This window comes from Ornithorhynchus anatinus, chromosome X1, assembly GCF_004115215.2.
Source record: "Ornithorhynchus anatinus isolate Pmale09 chromosome X1, mOrnAna1.pri.v4, whole genome shotgun sequence".
Taxonomy (NCBI): Eukaryota; Metazoa; Chordata; class Mammalia; order Monotremata; family Ornithorhynchidae; genus Ornithorhynchus; species Ornithorhynchus anatinus.
In genome coordinates this window covers 80,160,811-80,185,408 of record NC_041749.1, presented here as the reverse complement: position 1 = coordinate 80,185,408, position 24,598 = coordinate 80,160,811, and the positions used below count along the sequence as shown (strand labels likewise).

At 52.9% G+C, this 24,598-nt stretch overlaps 2 protein-coding genes across 3 annotated transcripts in view; one reads left to right on the top strand and one right to left on the bottom strand.

The window, feature by feature from the left end:
- The first annotated feature begins 1,761 nt into the window (after nt 1-1,761).
- Nucleotides 1,762-5,550, top strand: B3GNT9 (UDP-GlcNAc:betaGal beta-1,3-N-acetylglucosaminyltransferase 9). Its single transcript, XM_001506818.6, has 2 exons — nt 1,762-2,135; nt 4,189-5,550. The coding sequence occupies exon 2, from the start codon at nt 4,256-4,258 to the stop codon at nt 5,453-5,455; it is 1,200 nt and encodes a 399-aa protein (XP_001506868.2). The 5' UTR covers nt 1,762-2,135; nt 4,189-4,255; the 3' UTR covers nt 5,456-5,550.
- An 8,770-nt stretch (nt 5,551-14,320) lies between these two features.
- PHAF1 (phagosome assembly factor 1) overlaps nt 14,321-24,598 on the bottom strand; it is a 37,146-nt gene continuing 26,868 nt past the window's right edge. The window contains exons 12-16 of one of the 2 annotated variants that reach the window (XM_029050991.2): nt 21,925-21,968; nt 20,917-20,999; nt 19,500-19,558; nt 17,132-17,204; nt 14,321-16,589 (exon numbers count right to left, since the gene is read on the bottom strand). In XM_029050991.2, the coding sequence (XP_028906824.1) occupies nt 16,503-16,589; nt 17,132-17,204; nt 19,500-19,558; nt 20,917-20,999; nt 21,925-21,968 (346 nt within the window). In that variant the 3' untranslated portion in view covers nt 14,321-16,502. The remainder of the gene's footprint in view (nt 16,590-17,131; nt 17,205-19,499; nt 19,559-20,916; nt 21,000-21,924; nt 21,969-24,598) is intronic. The other variant, XM_029050992.1, reaches the window with a different exon arrangement.

Genomic DNA, 24,598 nt, shown 5'->3' with positions numbered 1-24,598 from the left:
CACTCAAGCTCACTCTTGGGGTGATACACATATAGACTTGGTTCAGAGTTGCACTGGCAACAGAATCCCTTAAAACTAGATCCAGGAACAGCTACCTACCCCTGATCTAGAGCTTTTTCCTCACTTTAACTCAGGGGTACCTGTCCCCCTGAATTGCTTAGCAGCTTTTTTGCACACAAGCCATCAATGGGCCTTTTCCCCGATAGGTCACCCTGCTGGCCCTACGCCTTCCTGGCGGGTAACCAGTTCCCCACGCCCCATCCCTTCAGATGCCCATTGGATGCCCATCTGGACCTCTACATTCTGAAAGTGACTACCCTTCTCCTTGTGGCTCTGGGGTTTCTTCCCATTTTTAGCCCCCTCCTCCTTGCCTCAATCCCCATCTGGAAAGGGCTGGGCTCCCACTGATGTCATCAGGTGAGTGGTTGATCTCCCATGCAGAGGAACTCCCCTCCCCCGCCCCCCCCCACCTCCCCCTGAAGGGATCCAGGCCATCACACTCACTGCAGGTGGGTGAGAGGGGGTTGGGGGTTGGGGGGGTTTGTACCTCACTTCCCTTGCTTCTGGGCCATTTGCTTCCCAGCCACCTCCCTAGCCATTCCCCCACCCTTTCCCTTCCTGGCAAGTGCTCTACCCCCTCTCTCACTCCCTCCCATACGGTTAGGATCCGGGGATGTGGGAGAATCTGGGGGTGGGAAAGAGGGGTCTCTGCCCTCTCCATGATTGGGCTGGGTTTTCATGGTCTTTCCTGGGTAGGATCCAGGATAGACCTGAGAGAAGCAGTGGGGCTTAGGGAAAAGTATATGGGCTTGGGAGTCAGAGGACCTACTTGGGTGCTAATCCTGTTTCCGCCACTGGCTCGCTATGTCAACTGGGCAAGTCAGTTCACTTCTGTGTGCCTCAGTTTCCTCATCTGTAAAATGGAGCTTCAATACCTATTCTCCCCCCCCCCCCCCACCTTAGACCATGAGCCTCCTGTGGATAGGGTGCAGTATGGTGTAGCGTGGCTCAGTGGAAACAACCCGGGCTTGGAAGTCAGAGGTCATGGGTTTGAATCCCGGCTCTGCCACTTGTCAGCTAGGTGACTGTGGGCAAGTCACTTAACTTCTCTCTGCCTCAGATACCTCATCTGTAAAATGGGGATTAAGACTGTGAGCCTCACATAGGACAACCTGATTACCCTGTATCTACCCCAGCGCTTAGAACAGTGCTTTGCACATAGTAAGTGCTTAACGAATACCAACATTATTATTATTAGAGCACGGGTCTGGGAGTCAGAAGGTCATGGGTTCTATTCCCGGTTCTGCCACTTTTCTGCTGTGTGGCCTTAGGCAAGCCACTTAGCTTCTCTGTGTCTGTTACCTCATCTGTAAATTGAGGATGAAGTCAGTGAGTCCTGTGTGGTACAGAGACTGTGTCCAACCCGATTTACTTGTATCAGCCCAGCATTTAGAATAGTGCCTGGCACATGCTTAACAAATAGTATTATCATTATTATTATTATTATTATCTGGTTACCAATGTAGGCACCTCCTGAGGGCTGCAAGGCAGTGAAGGGAGCAGGGTTGGGGGGAGGTTGCTTTGAATCGCAACTTTGGGCCCCCTGCTCTCCTCTTCTGTTCAGCCTCCACAGGCCCAGAAGGCCCAGGGCAGCACCCCCTCCTCGTAGTGTGGCTCCCTGACCTCCGATGAGGGTGGCTGATGGCGGGGGGAGGAGGGGAGGGGGGTGTGGGTGAGGGGAAGGAAGGGGGAGGTGCGAGAGGCCCCAGCCATCCAGCTGGGCGCTGTCTGCTTCCCAAACTGGCTGCTGGAACATCTGCTGACACCACGTGACAGGCACTGGGAGGCCTCTGGAGCTGCCGCCTCTCCCATGGACCATCCCCCTGCCAACACTGCACACACAGAGACCCACACACACTCGCACACATCCTGGGATCTGAGCCGCCACCTGGGGCGGCCCCTCACTCTCCAGCCTCCCGTCCCCCCATGTACGTTCTGGGAAACCCTGGTGGGCTCGGGCTGCTCCGTTGGGAGGCCCAGGAAAACTGAAACTGAGGGGAGCCAGATGTGTCTGCTCGGCCAGCTGCGGATGCCCCGTTCCCAAGGGGACCCCGATTCCTCCCCTGCCAGCCAAAGTGAGTATTGGAGCCCTGAGTCCATAAAGACTTTAGCTAGGGGAAGGGTGGAGGAAAGACCCTAGGGGTTCAGCCCAAGCCTCTCTCCCTCTCTCCTTCCTTTTGCTCCCCCTGCTTCTCTCAGACCCAGGCTCTCCCTCCTCTCTTCTATCTCCTAGACTTCCTCTCTCTTCCTCCTCCTCCTCCTCTCTCCTCCTCCTCTCTGACCCTCCTCTGTGCCTCCCTCCACCCCCATTCACATCTGCATAGAACAAGAAATGAAAACAGAAGAGAAACCCAGGCCAGGAAAATGAACACTCAGCTGGGCTTGGGGTTAGGGGAGGGGAAGGGAGGTAAGGGAGGGGCCGAGGCCCAGCTCCCCAAAGGCCCTTCTCCGACTGCCTGGTTGCAGAAGGGAGAGGCAACCTAAGTTTGAACCTTTCCTCTCGGGGTTTGAAATGCATTCAGCTGCAGCTTGGGCAGTGGCCCTGCGGCCAGGGCTCCTCTGAAATGTGGGGAGAACTTGGCCTTGAACGCTTCTCTGGAGAGAGAAAATGGGGTGATGAGGTGGGGAATCCCCAATCTGATCCAAGCAACCCTGTGACCACCCCTTCCTCGCACACCACGGCTCTGCCTTTCTTGAAGCACTCTATTGTCTCTCAATCTCCCCCCATTCCATGGCATGATCCAGGAGACTGAACCCTTATACAGCAATGATTCCTCCCTTTTATTGGCAGCAAATCCCCCTCTAACTCCTCCCACAAATTTACAAAATTCCCAGCCGATGCAGGATTCTCCCCCTCCACCCCCTACCCCATCCCTCGTCCTTTCAGTCAGCGACCTTTAGGAGTGCTGTTAAATTCTGAGTTTCTTTTTGGCGACCCCCCCACCCCCACCCCCAAATTTTCTCCGTGGCTCAGAAGCCATGCCAGAACCTCACCCTGACCTGGGACAACACAAGGGCTCGGGAGCAAGTTGGGAGCTTTGGGCCCCTCCTGGAGAAAATCTAGGACCAAGCAAGATCTGCATACTTCCACAAAATGTCGTGCCTGGCACAAGGCATGGGATAGCGCCTGGGCTGCTGTGTCCGGTATTTGGGAGGGTCGTCAATAGCTGCCCTGAGCTTTAGCCCGGTCTGACCTACCTAAGCCAGCTATCTATGCTTACAAACCCGGCTTCCCACCTTAGCCAGACTGTGTTTGCCCCACTATGGTGTCAGCCCCCCAGGTAAGGGCTGTTGTCCTGCTGCACCACAGGCCTAGAGCCTTGTAGAGTGGTGCCAGAACGGGGGTGTAGGGGTGTGAGGCAGAGAAGAGAGAACGAGGGGGAGGGGCATGCTCTTAACATCTGGCCACTTGAAATTTGGGCCTGGGGCACAGGTTTATGAGCAACAGGAGCCATTAGCAACTTTACAAAGGGGCGCATTGAGAGAGTTCTCACTCCATTCCCTGCCCACTGTTCACTGTTCCTGCCCCTCTTCTTTCCCTAACCCTGCCTTTCTCCCTGCCCCTCTGGCTTTCTGTCTTCACTCACTTTCCCCTGAGTTTGGCACCTTAGACCTGTTGGGTCCGAGGTGAGAGAACCGGCGGGGGACCTTCTCCTTCCTCGCCTGTGGGGCTGCTTGAGGTAAAGAAGAGTCCGCCAGTGAAAGTCAGCCTCAAGCCGTCTGACCTGGCTGGGCTCCTCCCTCTGCCCAGCCACGGGGTGGGGGTTCTGCTGGGGGGTGGGGGTGGGGGGGTGGTTAAAAAGCCTCAGTAACAGAGACATGGGGTGGGGGCAGAAGGGACGGATTCTGGGCCAGAAGAGCTAGAGCTAGCGTGGGTGGCTGGCACATGTCTCGTGCTCTGGCCCGGCTCCTCCAGGCTTGGTTTAGCTCACTTCTCCCCGGGACTCTGCTCTGCTGGGTGAACAGAGCCGAGACCGTCCCCTCAGGACTCGTCCCGGCTTGAGGCTCTACCCGCTCTGGGCCCCCAAGAGCATGAGCCGGGTGGGGGAGGTCTGGCAATCTGCCCCCCTCCCCTCAGAGGGGGCCCCAGAGCCGGCCGTGACGGCTGAGAACTCTCCTTGCTTACAGATGGCTGGGGCTAGCTGGCCGAGGGCCGTGGGCAGCTCCTGATCTGGGCTCCGGACGTCCAGGAACCATGAGGCGGTGGCGGTGGCTGCGGCTCCGGGGGGACGTGTTCTGCACCCTGCTCCTGGGGGCCACACTCTGTGGCCTCCTCTACTTCCAGCTGGAACTGGGGGCCCTGGGCCCCAGCCTGCCCAAAGCCCTCCCGAAAACGTCTGCACCGCCGAGGGTCTTCTCCCGGGGCAGCCCGGAGGCGGAGGGGCGGGTTGGGGCTGGGGGGTCCCTGCCTCACTATGAGGCCGACACGCCGGGGCCCCCCACGCCCCCGGACCCATTTGACTTCGATCAGTACCTGCGTGACAAGGACCGACGTGACTTCGATCTGCTCATCAACCAGCCGCAAAAGTGCCAGGGCTTGCCCGCCGGGGGACCCGACCTGCTCATTGCCGTCAAGTCGGTGATGGAGGACTTTGGGCGGCGGGAGGTGGTGCGCCAGACGTGGGGCCGGGAGGGGCTGGTGCGCGGGGCATGGGTGCGCCGCGTCTTTCTGCTGGGGGTGCCCCGGCCTGGGGTGGCGCCAAGCTCCTGGGAGAGCCTCCTGCAGCAGGAGAGCGGGGCCTATGGGGACATCCTCCTCTGGGCCTTCCAGGACACCTTCTTCAACTTGACCCTCAAAGAGCTGCACTTCCTGGCCTGGGCCGACACCTACTGCCCCGCCGCCCGCTTTGTTTTCCAAGGTGACATTGATGTCTTCGTCCACGTGGAGAACCTGCTGACCTTCCTGGAGCCCCGGGACCCATCCCGGGCCCTGCTGGTTGGGGACGTGATCCTGAACGCGCAGCCCATCCGGGCCCGGCACAGCAAGTACTATATCCCCAAGAAAGTGTACGGGCTGGGGGTGTACCCGGCCTACGCGGGCGGTGGAGGCTTCCTGCTCTCCGGAGCCGCCGTGCACCAGCTGAGCCGGGCCTGTCGCGAGGTGGAGCTCTTCCCCATCGACGACGTCTTCCTGGGCATGTGCCTGCAGCGCATCGGCCTGCGGCCCGAGTCCCACAGCGGCTTCCGGACCTTCGGCATCCCGCGGCCCTCGGCCGCCCCGCACCTCCAGCCCTTCGACCCCTGCTTCTACCGGGACCTCATGGTCGTGCACAGCCTGACGGGAGCCGAGATCTGGCTCATGTGGCAGCTGCTGCATGGGCCCCCGCTGGACTGCGCGCGGCGGGGTCACATCCGGGGGCCCTTCCGTTGGGTCAGCGGGAAAGGGGCTGCTTAGCGGCTGGGAGCTGGGTTGGGGGGGAGGACAGGGTGCTCTGACTCCAGAGCAGAGCTCCCTGCGGCCGAGTGTGGGGAGGCTGATCCTGCCTCAGAGGGGAGAGGCTGAATATAGGCGGGGCAAGGCGGGGGGTGGGGGGGAGACGCAGAGAAGTGTGTGTGTGTGTGCTGGGGAGGGGAATGTGTGAGTGTGTGTGGTGGGGAGAGGAGGAGGTGTGTGTGTGTGTAGCTGCCGCAGCTTCTGCCCCATAGCTCAGTAGGCCAGAAGGGGAAGGGAAGGAAGGAAGGAAGGGGGCTCAATATGCATTTAGGTGTTCCTGCCTTCCTGTTCAAACTTTTATCTCCTGCTGTGGGAAAACAAAGCCGGAACACCAGGCAACAGCTAGAAATGTTTGTTTATCTTGTGGGGAATGCTGGGTGAGTTCCAGCCCTCGGAGGGCCGGCAGGATGCTTCCTCTAGCACCCTCAGTGGCGCCCCACTGCCATCTGGGGGACCTTGGGGCCCAGTTGAATCCAAAATTTTGCTTTGCCTGTTGGGTCTGGACAGAGCATGCCCCCCAAAAGTTGAGCAAAGCTCTAGAGCCAACCGCTGGCCCTGGGGATGAGGCATTCCTGAGCTGGCAGAGATGATCATCAAGACCTTCCCTGCATCCCTTCTCTTCTCCCTGCCCCAGCTCTTCCCCCAAGTCCCCTCAGGCTCTTTTGGCTTTCTTTGCTTCCCCTAGGAAGGGGCTTTCCAGCCTATCCCTCGGAGTCCAAACTGCATGGTTTCAGCAATCTTATGGGCTGGGGAGGGTGGAGGGGTGTCCGGGCCGTGGGTTCCCCTGAGGGGGAGAGTCTCTGGAGTTCCTTTGGTCAATCTGATCCCAGGTGGGTGGCAGGGGACTTACTGGGATTCTCTGACTCTGCTCCCCTGGCCCCTCCAATGATGGTGATTGGGGCCTGGGGACTGGAGAATGATCTTCGGGAGGGCTGGCACAGCGCAAAGACAACACTGAGCATTTGGGCTGGAACTCTTGGAAGAGACCGAGAAGCCTGAGGATCGTGGCTCCCGTAGCGAAATTTGAGAAAACACGAGGCCTGTTCCTTCATTTCTCCCAGCCCTGGTAGCTGTCTCTTGGTCTGAGAGGGGGAATTGGATGCTTCGACCCTGCTGGAGTCTCCTTCTCTGGCCAGGCGGGAGGATGGGGAAGGGAAAGGCTGGAACTGTGGGAGGAGCCAGGGGAGGAGGAGGAGGAGATCAATCAGCCAGTCAATCAGTGGGATTTATTGAGCGCTTGCTGTGTGCAGAGCACTGAACTAAGTGCCTGGGAGAGTGCAATATAACAGAGTTAGTAGACATGTTCTCTACCCACATGAAGCTCACAGTCTAGAATATCCTGCAGGTGTGTCTGTATGTGTCCGGGGTGGGGGTGACTACCTTAAACCAGATACCCAGAATGGGGAGTGATGTCCTGGGAGTAGGGGTTGGGGGAGAGGACACTTTTAAAAGGTGGGAAAGGAATAAGAGTGAGATCTGGAATGAAAGTGTTCCAAACAGGTCTGCCAAAGGCCAAGTTTTGGGCTGAGTCAGCCCAGAGGATGATGGGTGGTGTTGTGGTCCATCTCACTGGGGAAAGAACAGGGGTGAAGATGCTGTTGTCTCAAGAGGGCAGAGACTTTTGCCTCACTGTTCAGGAGGATGTGTGCTTCTCGGCAAGGTAAGTAACAGTCCCCCCGCTCTGCCCCTCCCCCCGCCCCCAGCCCCTCCCTATCTCACCCCGCCCTCTCCTGCGTCTTGCCCTTTGCCTCCCCCACCAGACTGATGGCCCATTCTGGGCGACTTGTCTGAGCCCCACACCTGCCTAGGGATGGCTCTGGCTGGAAGGTACCCAAGAAGTCATCTGATCCAATCCCCCTGCCTCCCACCAGGTGAATTCATCCAACATCCAGGCAGGTGGGTGTCATTTTCAGGCACCACAGCCTCCCTCCAGGGTTTCATTTCCCTTTAGCTCTTTCTGGTGTTGAATACACTTGGTAGAAAGCTTTTCCTTATGCCTACCCTGCTGTGCCTCTCTCTTGCTGTGATTTAAGACCATTTCCTCTTGGTCCTCAGTGGACATGGAGCCAGCTGGTCAGCATCCTCATAAACCTGTTGTAGACTAGAAGTCAGTTAAGATTTCAGTTGTCTGTCTTGCTTTATGAATGACTCTGTCTTGCATTGGGTGGGATGAGGTAGGGTGGTAGGGGCGGGGGGAAGGAGGAGACTAGGGGAGGTGGGTCTGGTGGGGGTTGGAGGTTGCTAAGGAGTTACAGTCCTGTCCCAGGACTCCTGGGACAGGGAAGAGGGAGGAGAGTCTGCCTAGATTCCAATAGGAGCAGGAGAGACATGGGGTCTGGGGAAGACAGGGGGATTGTCCATACACAGTTCCCACCCCCTTGGGAAACCCCCTTCCTCAATAGGCCAAGGGACGCATACTCCCAGGGGCCCAAATTGATGATCAGAATGTGCCTGGCTGTCCCGGGCAATATACATTGGTCTGATCTGAGTGTTTGCTTGCCTCAACGGGGCTGAGAGGATCAGGGAGCATATTCCATAACCCTCACTCACACTGGACTGGGTGTATAAAGCCAGGCTCCCATGGATGTTCAGGATTTAGGAGCTACTCCACTTTCCTATCACTTTCCCCCCTTCCTGCAAGCCAGGGAGTTGTGGTCTGGGCAATGGCTGGGCCTTTTGAGGTTGACAGACTGTGTTCAAAACACTCCCTCTGCCATTTTCCTGGGAGAGGCAAGAAGCCATAAGACCTCCATGGAGAACCAGGTCAAAGATGGGGACTGAGTGAAGAGGCTGGTGAGAGAACCAAATGGTCGGGGGAGAGGGAAGGGTCTCTTCCTCACTTTCCACTCATACAACCAGTAACACACTCCATCTCTCATCATCCACCTAGCATTTCCTACAGTCTAGCATTCCCTGGTTATCAGTCAACCAGAGGTATAGAGCGCTTATTGACTGCCATAGTCTTTCTTCAACACAGCAGCTTTTCAGAGCCACAATCCAAATCAACATCCTTTCCCATAAATGCCAACTTTTCATTTGAATGTGGAGGTGAACTTGGGGCCGGGTTTTTGCGGGGTGATGGGTAAGATAGAAGAGGGAGAACGAGAGCCAGACAGGAGAGAATTGGAAAGAAGAAAGGTAGTACACAGAGACAGAGATGGACCTTTATAGACAGAAGCAGCCTTGCCCGGTGGAAAGAACATGGGCCTGGGAGTCAAGATACCAGATTTCCTCTCCCTGCTCCATCCCCTGCCTGCTGTGTGATCTTGGGTAAGTCTTTGCACTTCTCCATGTCTCCGTTTCCTCTGTAAATCGGGGATTCAATACCCGTTCTCCCTTCTTATTAAACTGAGAGCCCCATACCTGATCCGATTGTATTGCATCTACCCCAGTCCTTGGCACATAGCAAGCACTGAGCAATTATTACCTGGGACACGAAAGGCCTGTGTCCTAGAAGAAGGCCCCTGCTGTGACTCTGGGGCATTGTTGGTGAGGGACTAGAGCTTGGGCCTGCTAGGGCTAACGTGGCAAAGAGCCCAGGCCTACCACAGCCTGGCTGAAAGAGGCTTGTTCCCATTTCCCCTGGCGATGGTGCTGAGATCCTTACCCTAGGTAGGGATGATGGTCATGACGTTAGTGACGGTGGGGGTAGCCCCCAGCCTGGGGTACTATGGTTTGGCCCCTGTCCTTGTAGTGCCTGCATCTTGGTAGCAAGGGATTATGGGATGCAGAGTGAAGACTGAAGAGTAAGGAGCCAGTAGACTGGCGGGTATTGGGTCAAATGCTAATAGAGGGTCATGCCCAGGTCCCCCTTCCCTTGCCATGGGTGGATGGATGGATGGGTTGGTCACGAGGCTCAGCCTGGCTCTTGGGGTGTGGAAGGACAGGAGGACACGAGTAGAGAAAAGAAGGGGTGGTCCAGTATGGAGAGTGTCGGAGGCGAGGACTGAGGGAGGTAAATAGTAGCTCGATTTTATACAGCACTCTCACATTATTTCCCCCATTTTACAGACGAGGAATCGGAGGTTAAGTGAGTTGCCCAAGATTACACAGTGGGCCAGAGGCAGAGCTGAGACTCAGACCTGGGCCCTCCAGCTTCCAAATCGAAGCACTTCTCAATCCACCGTGCCGACACGTACTGAGTGGGGAAGAGGAGGGAACCCAAAGGAGTCGGTAGGAGGGGACGAGGCCTGCTTTAGTTTTCTCTGAAAGGAGGGGAAAGTGCTCCCGTTCCTGTTCCTTGTAATTCTCTGTTTCTCTGGCAGGCATCTCTCTCTACCCCTTCTGATTCGAACCCAGCTCCCAGTGCCAGCTGGCTTCGGCCACTCCTTGCCTGCTCTCGGAGCCCCGTGACTCCAGCTGGCCACTGTTGTGGGTGTGGTGTCAGGGAACCGCAGAGGGGGCGTCTCACGGGCCTGGGCGCTGCCTTGGACCATGCAGATGGCTGGTTTGGGCTTTAGATCTGAGATCTTGGATGGGAGGGCTGTCTGGGAAAGCTGTCGAGTCTTGGGTCGCATATAGGAGAAGGAATAGGCACATTTCTAAGTGTTTTCCAAATAGAGAAGAGAGAAGCAGCATGGTCTAGTGGAAAGAGCATGGGCCAGGGAGCCAGAGGTCCTGGGTTCTAAGACTCTGCCAATTGCTTGCCGTGTGACCTTGGGCAAGTCACTTAACTTCTGTGTGCCTCAGTTCTCCCGTTCTCCCTCTTACTTGTACTGTGAGCCCTACGTGGGACAAGCTAACTAACTTGTACTTATCCCAGTGCTTAGAACAGTATTTGACACATAGTAAGCACTTTACAAATACCATAAAAAAGTAGGGAGGGGGCATTTTTCCTTACAACCCTCTCCCCCACTCTCCCGTCAGCCTCCAGCTCCCCTCTGTGGATCGAATTCCGCAGAAGATCAGGCTGCAAATCCACTCCCAACCTGGGTTGAGGCTGTGGGGCTGGGCTGAAGGGGAGTCAAAGGTGGGAAATGGAGGGGAGAGGGGGAATCGGGGCCGGGAAAAGTTGGACTCGACTAGTATATCCAGCAGTCCTTTCAGGTAGCCCTGCTCCCTCCACAATCCACCTGGCTGTGGGTAGGCTCCGCTGGGTGAGGAGCTCTAGGGAACCCGCCAGTCCCTGAGCCCCAGTGACTCCGCTAGCTGCTGTTAGCCTTCCCCCTCTACCTTTGTGCTCAGAGAAGGCCCCAGCCCAGCTCCCCTTGCATGCAGATGCCCCCCTCCAACCCGCCCTGAGGGTTTGGGTTTGCTGTGCCAGGCTCCTCGCCCTCCTATGCAACAGTGCCACCCAGGCCAAGGAAGAGATAGTGAGGGCCACTGTGACAACCTGCTAGTTTGGGGCTAGGAAGTGAGGGACAGGCTCTGGAGCTTAGGATTCAGTTCACGTCTCCACACTTCTCAAGAACCTCCAGCTCTACATCAGCGACTCCTTACTGTCAGTTTTAAAGCACTCAATCAACTCTCACTCCCCATTCTCTAGACTGTGAGTTCATCTCTAGACTGTGAGCTGGTTGTGGGCAGCGAATGTTGTTGCATTGTTGTTGTATTGTATTGTTGTTGTATTGTACTCTCCCAAGCGCTTAGTACTTTGCACACAGTAAGTGCTCAGTAAATATGATTGAATTGAATTGACTGGCTCATCTCCCACTACAATCCAGCCCACACACTCCACTCCTCTAATAACCTACTCCCTCAGCCCATCTCATTTTTCTCACCATCACTCTTGCTTATGCCCTCCCTTCTGCCTGGAACGCCCTCCCCCTTCATATCCCACAGACCACCATTCTTCCCGTCTTAAAAGCCCTCCTAAAATCACATCTCCAAGAGGCCTTCCCGGGCTAAACCCTCCCCTCTATGTTGTCTATGCATTTGGATCTGTACCCCTAAGTACTTGATATTCAACACACTCTCAGCCCTACAGCACTTATGTACATATCCTTGTACCCAGCCATTTTCCCTATCTGAAATGTAAGCTCCTTGAGATCAGGAATCATGTCTGCCAACACTATTGTATTCTCCCAAACACTAAGTGCTCAATAAATCCCACCAATTTATTGGGGGCTTCTCAGTTCCATCAGGTTGGCCACAGACTGGCTCAAGAGGATCTCAAATGCACTTTAACAGCCCTTCTCTCCACTCTACATTCTAAAATTGGAGCACAGGCCTTTCCTGGGCCACTTTCACCTCTGAACCTCCCACTAGGGATGCCCAGACCCCCAACCTCGTGAAAACAACCCAGACGCTTGCCTCAGCCTGAGGCAGGGGCTCTGGCCTCATCCTGTGGGGGGAAGGGGAAGGGAGAGCCATCTGAGTACAGCATTGTTTTAGGGAGATGTCTCCTGGAAGGTGGGACTCCTGGGACTAATCACCTTGGAAGCCCAGCACTATGTTAGAAGTCCATTTCACAAATTCATTCTTTCAGTGGTATTTCTTGAGCACTTACTGTGTGCAGAGCGCTGTACTAAGTGCTTGGGAGAGTACAATACAACAATAAACAGACCCATTCCCTGTCCACGAGCAAATTAAGGTGACCCTGGGTCTGGCCACTCCACTCCACCCTTCCTCTTCCCGGTGCTTAGCGTGTGCTCATGGGGAGGGTTTACTCCAATTCTCCAAATGGCTGCTAGATTATCCTGCCTGCCAGGGAGAGCTTGTGCAGTCTCACTGTGGCACTGGGATGCCCACTCACTGGTACTGCCCTAGTAAAGTTGTTTGGTCAGAGGACGGGAGCTGGACGGGGAGTGACACGTAACCCCTGCCTGCCATACAGACTCCTAAGCGCCAAGCTCGGGGAGAGCTAGTGCTTTCTTTAAAACTGGAACCTGGAAACTGGCAGGGGTGAGAGAGTTTGAGGGCACAGCCCAAACCACTGGTGCTAGACTTGATTCCTGGGCACAGGTTCCCAGTGCTGACAGCTCTGGACTGAGGCTCATGGGGCATTCTCCATCACTGTGACGATTGGACTTTCTGTGGCTTGGGGCTGGGTGGCCCGCCTCTTCTAGTCAATGTCATTGGAAAAATTGTACACACCTGCAGCTCTCCACACTCCATGCTTTTTGACCCAGCACACTCCAGGGAGTCACAGGGTCATTTGCAGGGATTTTCCTTGAGCCACATAGAGTGGGCCTGGGCCAAGGCAGGGGCTGAGGGAGTCAAGCCAAGAGGCAGGTAGGATCAGAGGCCAGTGGCTATTCCTTTATAGCCTTTTCCAGTCAGTCAACAAGTCTGGTTTCAAAGAGACGACAAGATGATTTGAGAGAAAACACTGAATTCCTTTTGCCTGCTTTAGCTTCAGGTGAGGCTTTCCTGGTAACACCGTAGTTCCTAAGAAAAATATTCTTCCTCTTTTTCTATCTTCCCTCCCAAAGGGTATTAAGAGTTTAGGGATAGTGTGTGTTGGGGGGCATCCCTGGGTTGCCGGTGAGCTGCACTCAACTTGGGTTGGAGGGAGCTCAAAGCTCTGTCCACATCTATGCTGTGTGCTTAGTCTTAGCTGGGCTATTCATGTAGTCATCACTTGCCCACTCGGAGAAAGGCCGTCAGGCTGAATGAACACCTTCCGCCCTTCCCTCTGCCTTAGCATGGAGGACCCAGACTGATGGCAGGCAGGGACAGTGGTGTTGATTTTCTACTTCTGTCCCACCTTGCCTGCTGCCTGATTTCTTCTGGAGCCCACCATTGTTTCTCTCAGGGCTCAGCCCTCTGCTCCCACAAAGGAATGGAGCACACCAGGATCCTAATCCAGTCCAGGGAAATGAATACATCTCATCGCCACAAAGTCACTGACTGATAGGGGCCAACCACAAGACAAGCACATGCAGCATCTCTGGGATCAAGTGGGACAAGTCAGGTCACTTTAGGGCTGGTGGGGGAGGGGAGAGAGGAAAGAGAAAGGGAGGTGAGAGAGGGGTGAGAGTGCTCTGAACACAGTAAGTGCTCAATAAATATGATTGAATGAACCATTAGACTGTAAGCCCATCAAAGGGCAGGAACTGCCTCTTTCTGTTGCCGATCTGTACATTCCAAGTGCTTAGTACAGTGCTCTGCACATAGTAAGTGCTCAATAAATACTATTGAATGAGTGAATGAATGATAGCAGGGAGAGAGGGAGGGAAGGGAAGAGATAGAGGAGATAGAAGAAGAGAGAAGAAGAAATACACATGATCCTTCAGTCACAACGGGCGGGGAGAGCTTGGGTTGGTGCTCTGAGGCAGGTCTTTCTTGGAAGTCTCTTAATAAACAGGCCAAAAACCTATCCTAGCCAAGCTGTAGCCCTCCAGAGGGTATAAAATCCTCATGCTTTGCAGGAAATCTCCACCACAGCAGGACCCAGACGAGGTGCCTGTTGTGCGGGCCAAGTTACATTCAAATAAATGGGCCTTTTCAACATTTTTGACGAGATTTCAGGATCCTGCAGCCATGAGCTCATCTGTCCAGAAACCACACACTGCAGCGAGATCCAGCAAAGAGAGCTCAGTCTGTTTGTAATTACTGGCCCCAAAGCTCTACTTTCTTGACGAGAAGCCCGGGCCTAGGAACGGCCAGAGCTGAGGAACTAAGCGGTATTCTGGCTGGCAGGACTCTGCCCCAATTAGGTTTCTGGTGAGGAAGAAGCATCCAGGAACACGGTTTGTTCAATGACAGTGGGCAACAGGATCCTGTCATGGTGGGTGAGGGCGCACCCAGAATGAATCAAGTGGGAGAGACACCAAGTATGATACAATGAGGAGTTGCTGAAGGGGGTGTAGTGGGGTGGGGTGTGTGTGTGTGTATGTGTATGTAGAGAGAAAATGTCCCACAACAAACAAGCAAACAACCACATTCCGGTCCAGGAATGACCAAAAGCCTTCACTGTTTTATTACAAAACACACCCAGCCACTGTAGTTAACACAAAAACAGTAACTGAGAGTTTCATTTTATTTGTCTTTCCATTTACATGCTCATTAGGTATTCATTTCACTTACAGGAGGGTTGGGAAAACTAAAAATCCAAACCCAAAAGGAAAGCAGGAATCAAGTGGGGTGCAGAGATCTCAGCCAGCAATGATCACAGGAAACAACGGCGCAGGAGGGAGTGGGGTCGGAAAAGAAATTTACTCTGATGAATAGACGGTACTTCGTTTTCCCTTGTCAGCTAGATTCCCAATGGTTTGTGTTTTAGCCAAGCGGTATCGAACGTCACAGTATACAGGAAGACTATATGGTGGAAGAAATGACCTACACACGACGTTGCCCCTGCTACTGGTCCGGGTTTCAAATGTTCAGTATCATCTGATTTCCTAGATCTTGTTCATCGATAAACTATACAGGATTACACTGTACAGGAGTTAAAATTACAAAAATGTCATATTTACAAAAATCTGTACACACATTTGAAAAACCTCACAAAATTGTCATCTATGTATCACAAGTTGCTACACCAAAATATTAAAAATGGGATAAAATTATACATTTCTCTTTTTTTTTTTTTTAAAAAGGGTTAATATTTTAAAAGACGACTATGTCTTTCCTCGAATAGGACTCATCAAGAGAGTCACCAACCCAGACCATCCTCTCTGATACAAAACCTGGCGAGCAGTGAGCGCCTCAACTAGAAAAGCCCTGGGGACTGCGGGTGCAGTTCAACTGTACGGACAGAAATGCTGAAACAACGGTTGGAGGACAACGATGTCTTTGGCTAAAACTTTGGCATCAAATCAAACAAGCCTATGTCTCGACGAAGCGACACACACGTATGTGCCTTTCCAGGTGTCAGGGAGCGATGCTTCGGGACCCAGACCCGGAAGGAGGGCCTGCTCCTTCCTGCCCTCCAAAGCTGCAGAGCTTCAAGTTTCAGAGCCCACGTCTCGAGCCCCAGCGAGCTCGAGACGGGCCACCCCACGGCGGGAAACTTTAGGTTAAAAGAAAGGAGCCTCCACATGGGAAACAGAACGAGGCGCCCCGGCTCCCTTCTGCCGCTCCCCCTCCGGGGTGGAGGCCCCTATTACCTATGCTGTGATATTCCAGGGGGAACTGGACTTGTGTAAATAAAAACAGAAAAAGCCCCCAGAAACCAACCCCGAAAGATTAGCGAGTCAGGCAAGGCCCCAAAACAACTGTTCCAGCATGTCAAGTAAATATTAGTGCAGGACAGTGGATTGCTTGTTCCACCATATAAATAAGCTTTGAAACACAGCACGCATTAAATAACCATCACACCCAAGTCACCCAAGTCCACATCCTCTTCCTCCTGCTCCTCCATGAAGATAATGTTGATCAAGTAATTAAAGTGTATGTAGTGCAAATGTTACAAACCAAGTATTATGCACATGCTACTTGTTTGTTTTTTAGAAAAGTTACACAAAGATGTGATGCCTGAAATCACGGACATATATACACACACCCTTGTCACATGTGGTACGCTGTCCAAGCCACAGAAATACCGATGGGGTTTTTTTTGTATTTATATATCTGTCTATATATCTATCTATCTATCTATATATATATATATATGTAGAGAGCTAGCTAGATAGAAGTCTATATCATTTTGCTTTCTTAAATGTGTCTACCACATTAATACAGCAACACAAACACACAGACTAATCAATACCTGTGTCCAGATGCTTCAAGGCTCAGAAAGTTTGTGCTTCTAATACTTTGCAGTCCTTCTGCACCACCGCCCACCCCCGGGTTCTCTCGCTTTTCTGCCAGCAGGGCATCAGAGAGAGAAGTAAAAGGGGGAAGATGAGCAGATCAGTTCCTTCAGGGCTGTGCTGAGCTGAGCAGGACAAGGGGAGTACAAAAGAGATGATCCAGCTAGCCAGCTAGCTAGCCAGCCAGCTGTGTTCCTCACCAAGACTTCCAGGCCTTTGGGAAGATTTGAGAGATGCTCCCTTCGCACCGCCCGGAGGAAGGGGAGATGGAGAAAACCTATCACACCGTGCTTTCCACATACAAGCAAATCAAGGCACGCTGTACTAATTCTGGAACATTGGAGATCGGTTGGCTTTGAAGGCGACGCTCACTAAGGAAGATCCGCTGTTCTCACCTGGCTGCTGGGCCTGGGTGGGCCGTAGAGGGTGACAGAAGCTATGTGGTTGTTCTGCATCACCTGTAGAAAAAAGGGGGAGGGCAGAACAAAGCAGGGAACTTGGGGGAAAAGAGACCCAAGCGCAAGCACCACGTGGGAGCCCCGTGACGGAGCCCAAAGTAGGTGGGGAACGGGTCTACAGACGCTGTCATTTTGACTCTCCCAAGTGCTTAGTACAGTGCTCTGCACACAGTAACCGCTCAATAAATACCATCGATTGGACCCATTCTGGCCAAGTTCCCAGGGCATGGCATACAATTTAACTGAGGGCAGGTCTATGCCAGGGTGACGCAGGCTCTTCCCAAGACGGCTTTTAGGGACGGGATCCAGGAAGAAGGCGGAAAAGTGCATAGTTTGGAACCCGGGGAATGAGCATGACAGGAATTATGGGACTAATCTTCTTGCCCCATCACTAAGAAGATACCTACTGCCTCCCCCTCCCCAAGTCTTAGAACATCACCCAAATCTGCTTTCCACAGAGACTGGGGCAACAGTTACACAAGACGCAACCTCAACAGATTGCATCAACAAAGCCCGACGGACGGAAAGCATCTTTTTCTAACCTCAAAGATCATCCGCTGCAGCCCGAAACAAAATGTGGATCCAAATGGGTTGGTGTTGTTTGGAGAGGATGACCTTCAGGAGAGACAAAAACCAACAGGGGTTGGGGAACAGGTAGAATAGGAGCAGTGCCATTTGACCTTCTTGGGACAGTCCCTAGTCTCATTCTCAGAGTTAGATTCTAGGCAGGATGTCTGCAAATTAAATGTACTTTAATTTCTGAGGGTGTGTTTTGTCTCTGTTGCCAAATGATACTTTCCAAGCGATTAGTACAGAGCTCTGCACAGTAAGCGCTCAATAAATATGACTGAATGAATGAAACAAGACCCCACAGACTGAACCAGGGTCTTCCAAATTCTGAGAGGGAATCTCAGTGGTCTGAAAAGTGTACAAATTTGAAATATGTGCTGAAACAATCTTACATGTAGTCTCGTGTCAGAGGTGAAGGTCAGGATACCATTCTGCCCAACTGGGGTCCCTTCCTCTCCCCCTCTAGACTGTAAGCTTCTTGTGGGCAGGCAATGTGTCTGTTTATTGTTATATCATATTCTTCCCAGCGCTTAGTACAGTGCTCTGCATACAGTGAGCACTTCATAAATACAATCGATCGACTGACTCTCCACCCACACAGCTACCACGCTGGTCTGAGCTCTGAACCCATCACTGCTAGATTGTTCCAACGGCCTCTTCACTGGTCACCCTGCCTCTATCCTCTTCCTCTCCCGGCCCCAGTCTAAACTGCACGCTACTGCCCAGATCATCTTCTTGAAGTGTCACCTGGCCCATATCACGCTTCTCCTCAAAACCCCCCAGTGGCTTCTCGTGCGTCTCTGCATTAAACAAAAATTCCCTCTAAATGGCTTGCGAGACTCTCCACCAACTTGCTGTTTTATAGATCTGCCTTGTTTTACAGATCTGCTCAGTTCACCCGCCAGTACATCTTAGTTCCTTCTCTTTACTCCTTTCTAGCTAGCCATATGACCGAACTTTGCTCTCACCTTTCCCAAGATGTTCCCCTAAACTGGAACTCCCTTCCTTCCCAAATCTACTGCTCTCCTCATATTCAATGCCCTTCTAAAATCTTACCTTCTGACAAGTCTTTCCTGATTTGTTCCCACCACCCCAAGCTGTAATAATAATGTTGGTATTTGTTAAGCGCTTACTATGTGCAGAGCACTGTTCTAAGCGCTGGGTAGACACAGGGGAATCAGGTTGTCCCACGTGGGGCTCACAGTCTTAATCCCCATTTTACAGATGAGGGAACTGAGGCACAGAGAAGTTAAGTGACTTGCCCACAGTCACACAGCTGACAAGTGGCAGAGCTGGGATTCGAACTTATGAGCCCTGACTCCAAAGCCCGTGCTCTTTCCACTGCGCCACGAGCTGTACAAACTCAGAAAATATCTCTAGCACTTACAAAACAGATTTATACCCATCCTGAGCCATTTTGAATGTGATATTCACTGCGCTGTGTGAAAATGTTTTTCTTTCTCCTCCAGTAGAGTGCAAGCTTCTTGAGGGCAGGGAATGTGCCATCTCTCTGTTTTGTACTTTCCAAGCATTAGGTACAGTGCATTGAATCCTGCGGGCATTCAATGAATACTACTAACTGTGGTATTTGTTTAGTGCTTAGTATGTGCCAAGCATCGTACTAAGTGCTGGGTCAGAAACAAGATAATCAGGTTAGAGTCAGTCTCTGTCTTTCTGGGACTCGCAGTTCAAGGGGGAGGGAGAACAGGTATTTTATTCCCATTTTACTGATGAGGAAACAAAGGCACAGAGAAGTTAAGTGACTTGCCCAAGTTCACATAGCAAGCCAGTGGCAAAGCTGAGATTAAAACCTAGGTCCTCTGTCTCCCAGGCCCGAGCTCATTTCACTAGGCCACTCTGCTTCCCTGCATTATTACATTCTGGGAGCCAGGAGACCCGGAGCTCTATTCACTGGTAAATCACCACCTAAGCTCTTCAGTCTTTGGTTTTCTCTTCAGTACAATGGGAAAGACAAGCGCTGTAATGCCCAAGATGCTACACAAATGGGCCTGACTGCCAAAGACAGAAGCTGATCTGTTCTGCGGGATAAAGGCTAAAGCCCCATGCTGGTCTTCTGGATCACAAAAGAACATGCTTACTCGTTTGGTCACTCAATTTTAAAGCCACATTAATAGTACTAAATCAGGAGAGTTCAGTATGCTGAAGGGAAAGAAATAGAGGAATACTTCTTAAAGGCAGACAGGAAGTTCTGGAAACTTTCCAAGGTGCAAAGCACTGCACAGTTTTTTTCTTTATAGAGACCCGGTTTTTCTTTGCCTAAGGGCTTTGGGATGTTCTGGTCTTTGGCAGATGACAGGTGAGATGGGCCCGGTTGCTTACCTGTGAAGGACTACAGGCTTCTCCACAGGATGGCCCAAGAGATCCTGGATGCTGTCCCACTGCAACACAGGTTGGGGGATAAGGTGGGGAGGAGGAGACACATGACATTACAGAGAGGTCCCATTTGGGGTGCTGGCTTCTCTAGGGCGAGGGGACACAATCTCCACACCCCTCCCCCAAAGGTAGGGTCAGCATTTGTCCTCACAGTGGACAGTCCCTTCCCCAAACTGTGTATGCTGTAGAGAGCAGAGAGGGCTTATTCTTATGGGGGTGGGGTGTGTGTGGCCGCTAAGACGTTTGGCTTCTTTCTCTAAAACGTTGCTTCCTAGCTATTCGGAATGGGCAAGGTGGCAAAGGCGTGTTCCCTCTTGTGGGAGATCTTCGTGGATTTGATGTGGGGAACTATAGGACAGCAATTAGTTGATCACAGAAAGAAAAACCAAGCTGTAAGATACCTTGGGGACATGGAATCTAGCCCCAGGGCACAAGTCATCGCACCGAAAATAGGCGCCCCCTTTCCACCGCCCCCATCTTTAGAGCTCCAAGTTCAAAAATAGAGGGCCACATGCAAAGCTGCATGATCTGGGGGCGTGTAGAGAAAGAGGATCTCCTTGGCTGAAATGGCTGCTGTCCTCATGGGGCTGGTCCTAGAACTTGGCAGGGAGGAGCAGGTTCCAATGGTGAAGGGAGGCGTGACAAGGACTTCAAAGGGAATACTCAAGAGCACAGTAGGAGCCAGAGTGGAGGTCACTCACGGACCCTCCCCATGGCCATGGAGCCCACTCTCCAAAACCTCCACAGAGAGGAAGGTAATACAAGTGAACGCTGGCCTCACTGGGCAAATCTTGGCCTCCTGTTTTATGTGATCTAGCTCTTCCTGGTGGCAGTCAGACTCCGCCGGGCCCCAGAGGCCATGGCAAACAACTGATAATTCCCTCATCTCAGTCAGAAGCACCAGGGAGTTAAGAATGGACCTAAATCAGAGTTAAGAATGGACCCTGTCCCTCCGCCAGTGGATTTAGCTGAGATGTGCTTAGCGGCCCCAGAGGCCTCTAAAGCTGTGAGCCCTGTCTGGGTTGAAGTAATAACAGTCCAGGGCTCCCAGAGACAGGGCTCTCAGGCTACCACTCAGCTTCACCGAGACACTCTTGGTCCTCAGCACTCCCATGAAGCGGTGCTTGGGAGGCTCTCAATCTGGCCGCTGCTGCTGAAAGATTCCCTGACCAGGGGAAGGAAGTTTAGGGGGAGCTGATGGATGGATGTGAGCCAACCATGTTGCCTTGGGAGAGGGCCAGAGGGGAAAGGCTACTCAGGGACCACCAACTGGATGGTGGGAATACTGCTGAGCCCCACTGCTCTCCAGGAGCCCCCGATCTGGGCCCTCCGCTCACCCTCCTTGCGTTCGAAATGCTCTCACCTTGCTGTAAGTCGTGCAGGTTTCGGTCTGAGAATCAGCACTTTCTGAGAAGACAACACAGTCAGACCATTGGGAAGTTGCATCTATACATTGGTTTTCAAAATTCACAAGTCAGGGATACAGTAAAGTAATACTTCCAAGGATCATGCTGTACAAACCTCCCTTCCACAGGAGTGCTTTAGTAAGAGCTGGGATAAGACATACCACTTTTCGTTTATTGGCAAGCCCACGTTCCCCACCCAGGACAAAGCTGCCCAATTTCAACGGTTCAGAGGAACAGTGCTCCCAAAGAAATATAAGGAAACACACAAGACAAACTCCATTTTCTATCCACACATGGGAGAGCCAACTGTCGTCGTTGGTGGGGGGTGGGGACGGGGACTAGGGAGTGTGTGTGTGTGTGTGTGTGTGTGTGTGTGTGAGAGAGAGAGAGAGAGAGAGAGAGAGAGAGAGAGAGAGAGAGAGTTGTGGTATTTGGGATTTTGGGATACCGCTAGGTACTTTATCCACTAATGGGGGAAATGTCTTCCCTAAGCTGTAACCACCTCAGGAGAGGAGGGGAATTGGGGATGGGGGAATTGTCTTTTCCTGCATGCCCTGGATGCTAAAGGTCTTAAGTGGCAGCTGATCCCCTTAAAAGCTGTCACCCATTCTCTAGACTTGATTTTAAACTACGCTTTTCTGACACCCATTCAAACGATCAAGGACAAACCAAGCTTGATTTATCCTAAAATATCAGTCTCTATTGGATCGATCCCTACAGTCAGATCCACGAGCTGCCAAAAGTGATGGAAAAACCCGACACAGACCTCTCAGGATAAAGGGGAAAATCCCACCACTGCAATGGCTAGGAAGGCAAACTGTTATTTTCCTCTCTCATGAAACTAGCTGGGCCTTCAAGGTGTGAACCTCAATATTTGAACCTGGTCAATGGTGTATGTGATGGCCCTGAAGCACCTTCCCCATTTATGCTGCTAAACACCTCCTGAAGCAGGGAGTGCTGCTTACCTCTCTTAGTGGCAAGTGGAATCTTGAACTCACAACGGTGGTAACTGGGGAAAGAAGATCCACATGGTGAAGAGCTGGGCAACTCAGGCAACAGAAGCAGAGTCCCAAGAGGGAGTGACTACCTGACTGACTCAAGTCTCCCAGAACCACTAAGCGTGGTGTCCTCCTAGAGCAACCAGAGCACCCAGCATTCCTCAGGCAGCTTATTAGCTTGAGAAGAGACACAAAGCTAAAAAGCAATGCCTGAAAGGCATCGATGCTTGCTTAAGGACTGTTTTGGGAAAGGGGAGGGGAGGGGTGTTTCTTTTTTTTTTTTTTATGAGCCTATGGATAGAATTAGATCTATCCAAAGAATTTCGCTCGAAGAGTTTAGCTTAGTATTTCCCAAGAGGAGTTAAGAACTAAAAAATCCTGTCTCGTTCTGGGAGAGACTAACACCCCAAAAATAAAGAGGGCAAGAGGAAAAACTGATGCGGCTCAGTCCCGTTTACTTTGAGGGTATGGAAGCCCAAGATTTAATTGTGAGCTTAGGATGTTAAAGTGGCGTGACGGATGAAAAGTAAGTTTATCCACATACCAGAACGGAGAGGCATACCCTAGAGGAGAGACATCATTTTGCTTCAAGACCAACTTGGAGTCAGCTCAGAGGTCTTTTGGACCCTCAGATGGATATAGGTTTGGCCCAGCGTGAAATTCACACCCAGATGCCGCCTGAATCGTGTCGCTTTGCGAGGTATGGGGCCCCTGTCTCGAGGGGATTCCTTCTGGGGCGCCCTGCCCTTCGCAAAGAAGAGAAAACTCTCGCCGGGGCTCCCACCGGCTTCTCCAGGGCAAGTTGCATTACTGCACGGGACACCTTGTGGTGCCCGTCTCCGCTGCTCCGGATTCAGGGCAACAGAAAGGCACTCGCCCCTCTCTCAGGACCAGCTGACCCGTGTCCAACCGCTCTTCATGGAACCTATCTCCACTTTGGCCTTCAAACCTCTCATCTGAATATCTGCCACTACTACCAAGACCTGCACCTGCTCCACCTGTGCCCACGCCCTAAGCTTCAAGGTACACTGCAACAGCCCTCCTATTCATCACAGCCTAGGTTCTCCCTGGGTGTGGTCCCGGAGCCAAAAGACCCAGGGGCTGAGCCGGATCTTCCCAACTGCCGGCGACTGCCATCTTCGCAGTTAGTTGATTTGGCAGGTGAGGTGCTACACACTCCTTAGCGGATTCTGACTTCCATGGCCACCGTCCTGCTGTCTAGATCAACCAACACCATTTCTGGGGGCTGATGAGTGTCTCCATCGGGTGCCCGAACCCGACGTTCGGTTCATCCCACAGCATCGGATCTGCTTACCAGCACCAGGTGCTCGCATTACTCGTCCGGCTCCATGCCAGCGAGCCAGGTTTCTTACCCATTTAAGGTTTGAGAATAGATCGAGATTGTTTCAGCCCCAAGATCTCTAATGATTCACTTTACTGGATAAAACTGCAGGTGGAAAAGGAGCGGGGTAGAGCGCCAGCTATCCTGAGGGAAACTTCGGAGGGAACCAGCTACTAGATGGTTCGATTAGTCTTTCGCCCCTATACCCAGGTCGGACGACCGATTTGCACGTCAGGACCGCTACGGACCTCCACCAGAGTTTCCTCTGGCTTCGCCCTGCCCAGGCATAGTTCACCATCTTTCGGGTCCTAGCACGTGCGCTCATGCTCCACCTCCCCGACGGGGCGGGCGAGACGGGCCGGTGGTGCGCCCTCGGGGCATGACGCCGACGAGTGATGGAGTCCCCAGTGTCCCCGCATGGGATCCCACCTCAGCCGGCGCGCGCCGGCCCTCACCTTCATTGCGCCACGGGGGTTTGGCTTTCGTGCGAGCCCCTGACTCGCGCACGTGTTAGACTCCTTGGTCCGTGTTTCAGCATGGATCAGGTGGGTGGCTGACAATACGCCACAGACCCTGGGCGCGGTGTTTTCCTGGGCCAGGAAGTGCAATGCAGTTGGAGTGGACCGAGGACAGTCCTGTCCCCACTCCATCCCCTGCCCGTTAGATGGTTACTCTGGGTGCAGGGAGCCCCATTCTCCTGGGGAACTGGTGGCCCCCACCCTCAATGCCCCTAGAAGGGGGAAAAGGGAAGCGTGGGGTGCCTTGTGTTGGGGGCTGCATTAGCCTGCCTTGTGGAGTCCAGTCCTATCCAGGCTACCCAGGCTCACCATCAGAAAGTGGTGGCCATGGCCATCTGGGTTAGCGGCAGCCCCTTCCCCCTCCCTGCCCACTCCACAGGTGGGGGGAGGACCCCCAGCATTGAATCCCTCCTGAGCTAACAGCACAAACTCCATCTGCTTTGCAATGGTATCATGCCTTTGGAACCCACTGTCTATATGAGCCTCCTCTTCCTTCAAAGCAAGTGGTGATGGCTACTAGCACCCAACCCCATGCTCCAGGAGCTTCCGTTTTGCAAAGTGGCAACCATACAAAGTTTTGGGGAAGGTCTGATTTGGGAGTCAGGGCTACAAAGGCAGGACACCATCTACACCATTGCAAATCCAGGGAATGTTTTATCTGTCTCAGGATCGCTACAGTGGAAGGACTCTGTCAGCCAGAAAAGGTGGAATTGTAGTGCTGTAACCCCAGAAGAACTGATTTGGTGTCTACTGAAGTCAAGCCCAGAGCCCTTCTTTAAGG

What these genes read in the sequence shown, in the direction of transcription:
- B3GNT9 (XM_001506818.6), top strand. Translation starts at nt 4,256, where the DNA reads ATGAGGCGGTGGCGGTGGCTGCGGCTCCGGGGGGACGTGTTCTGCACC.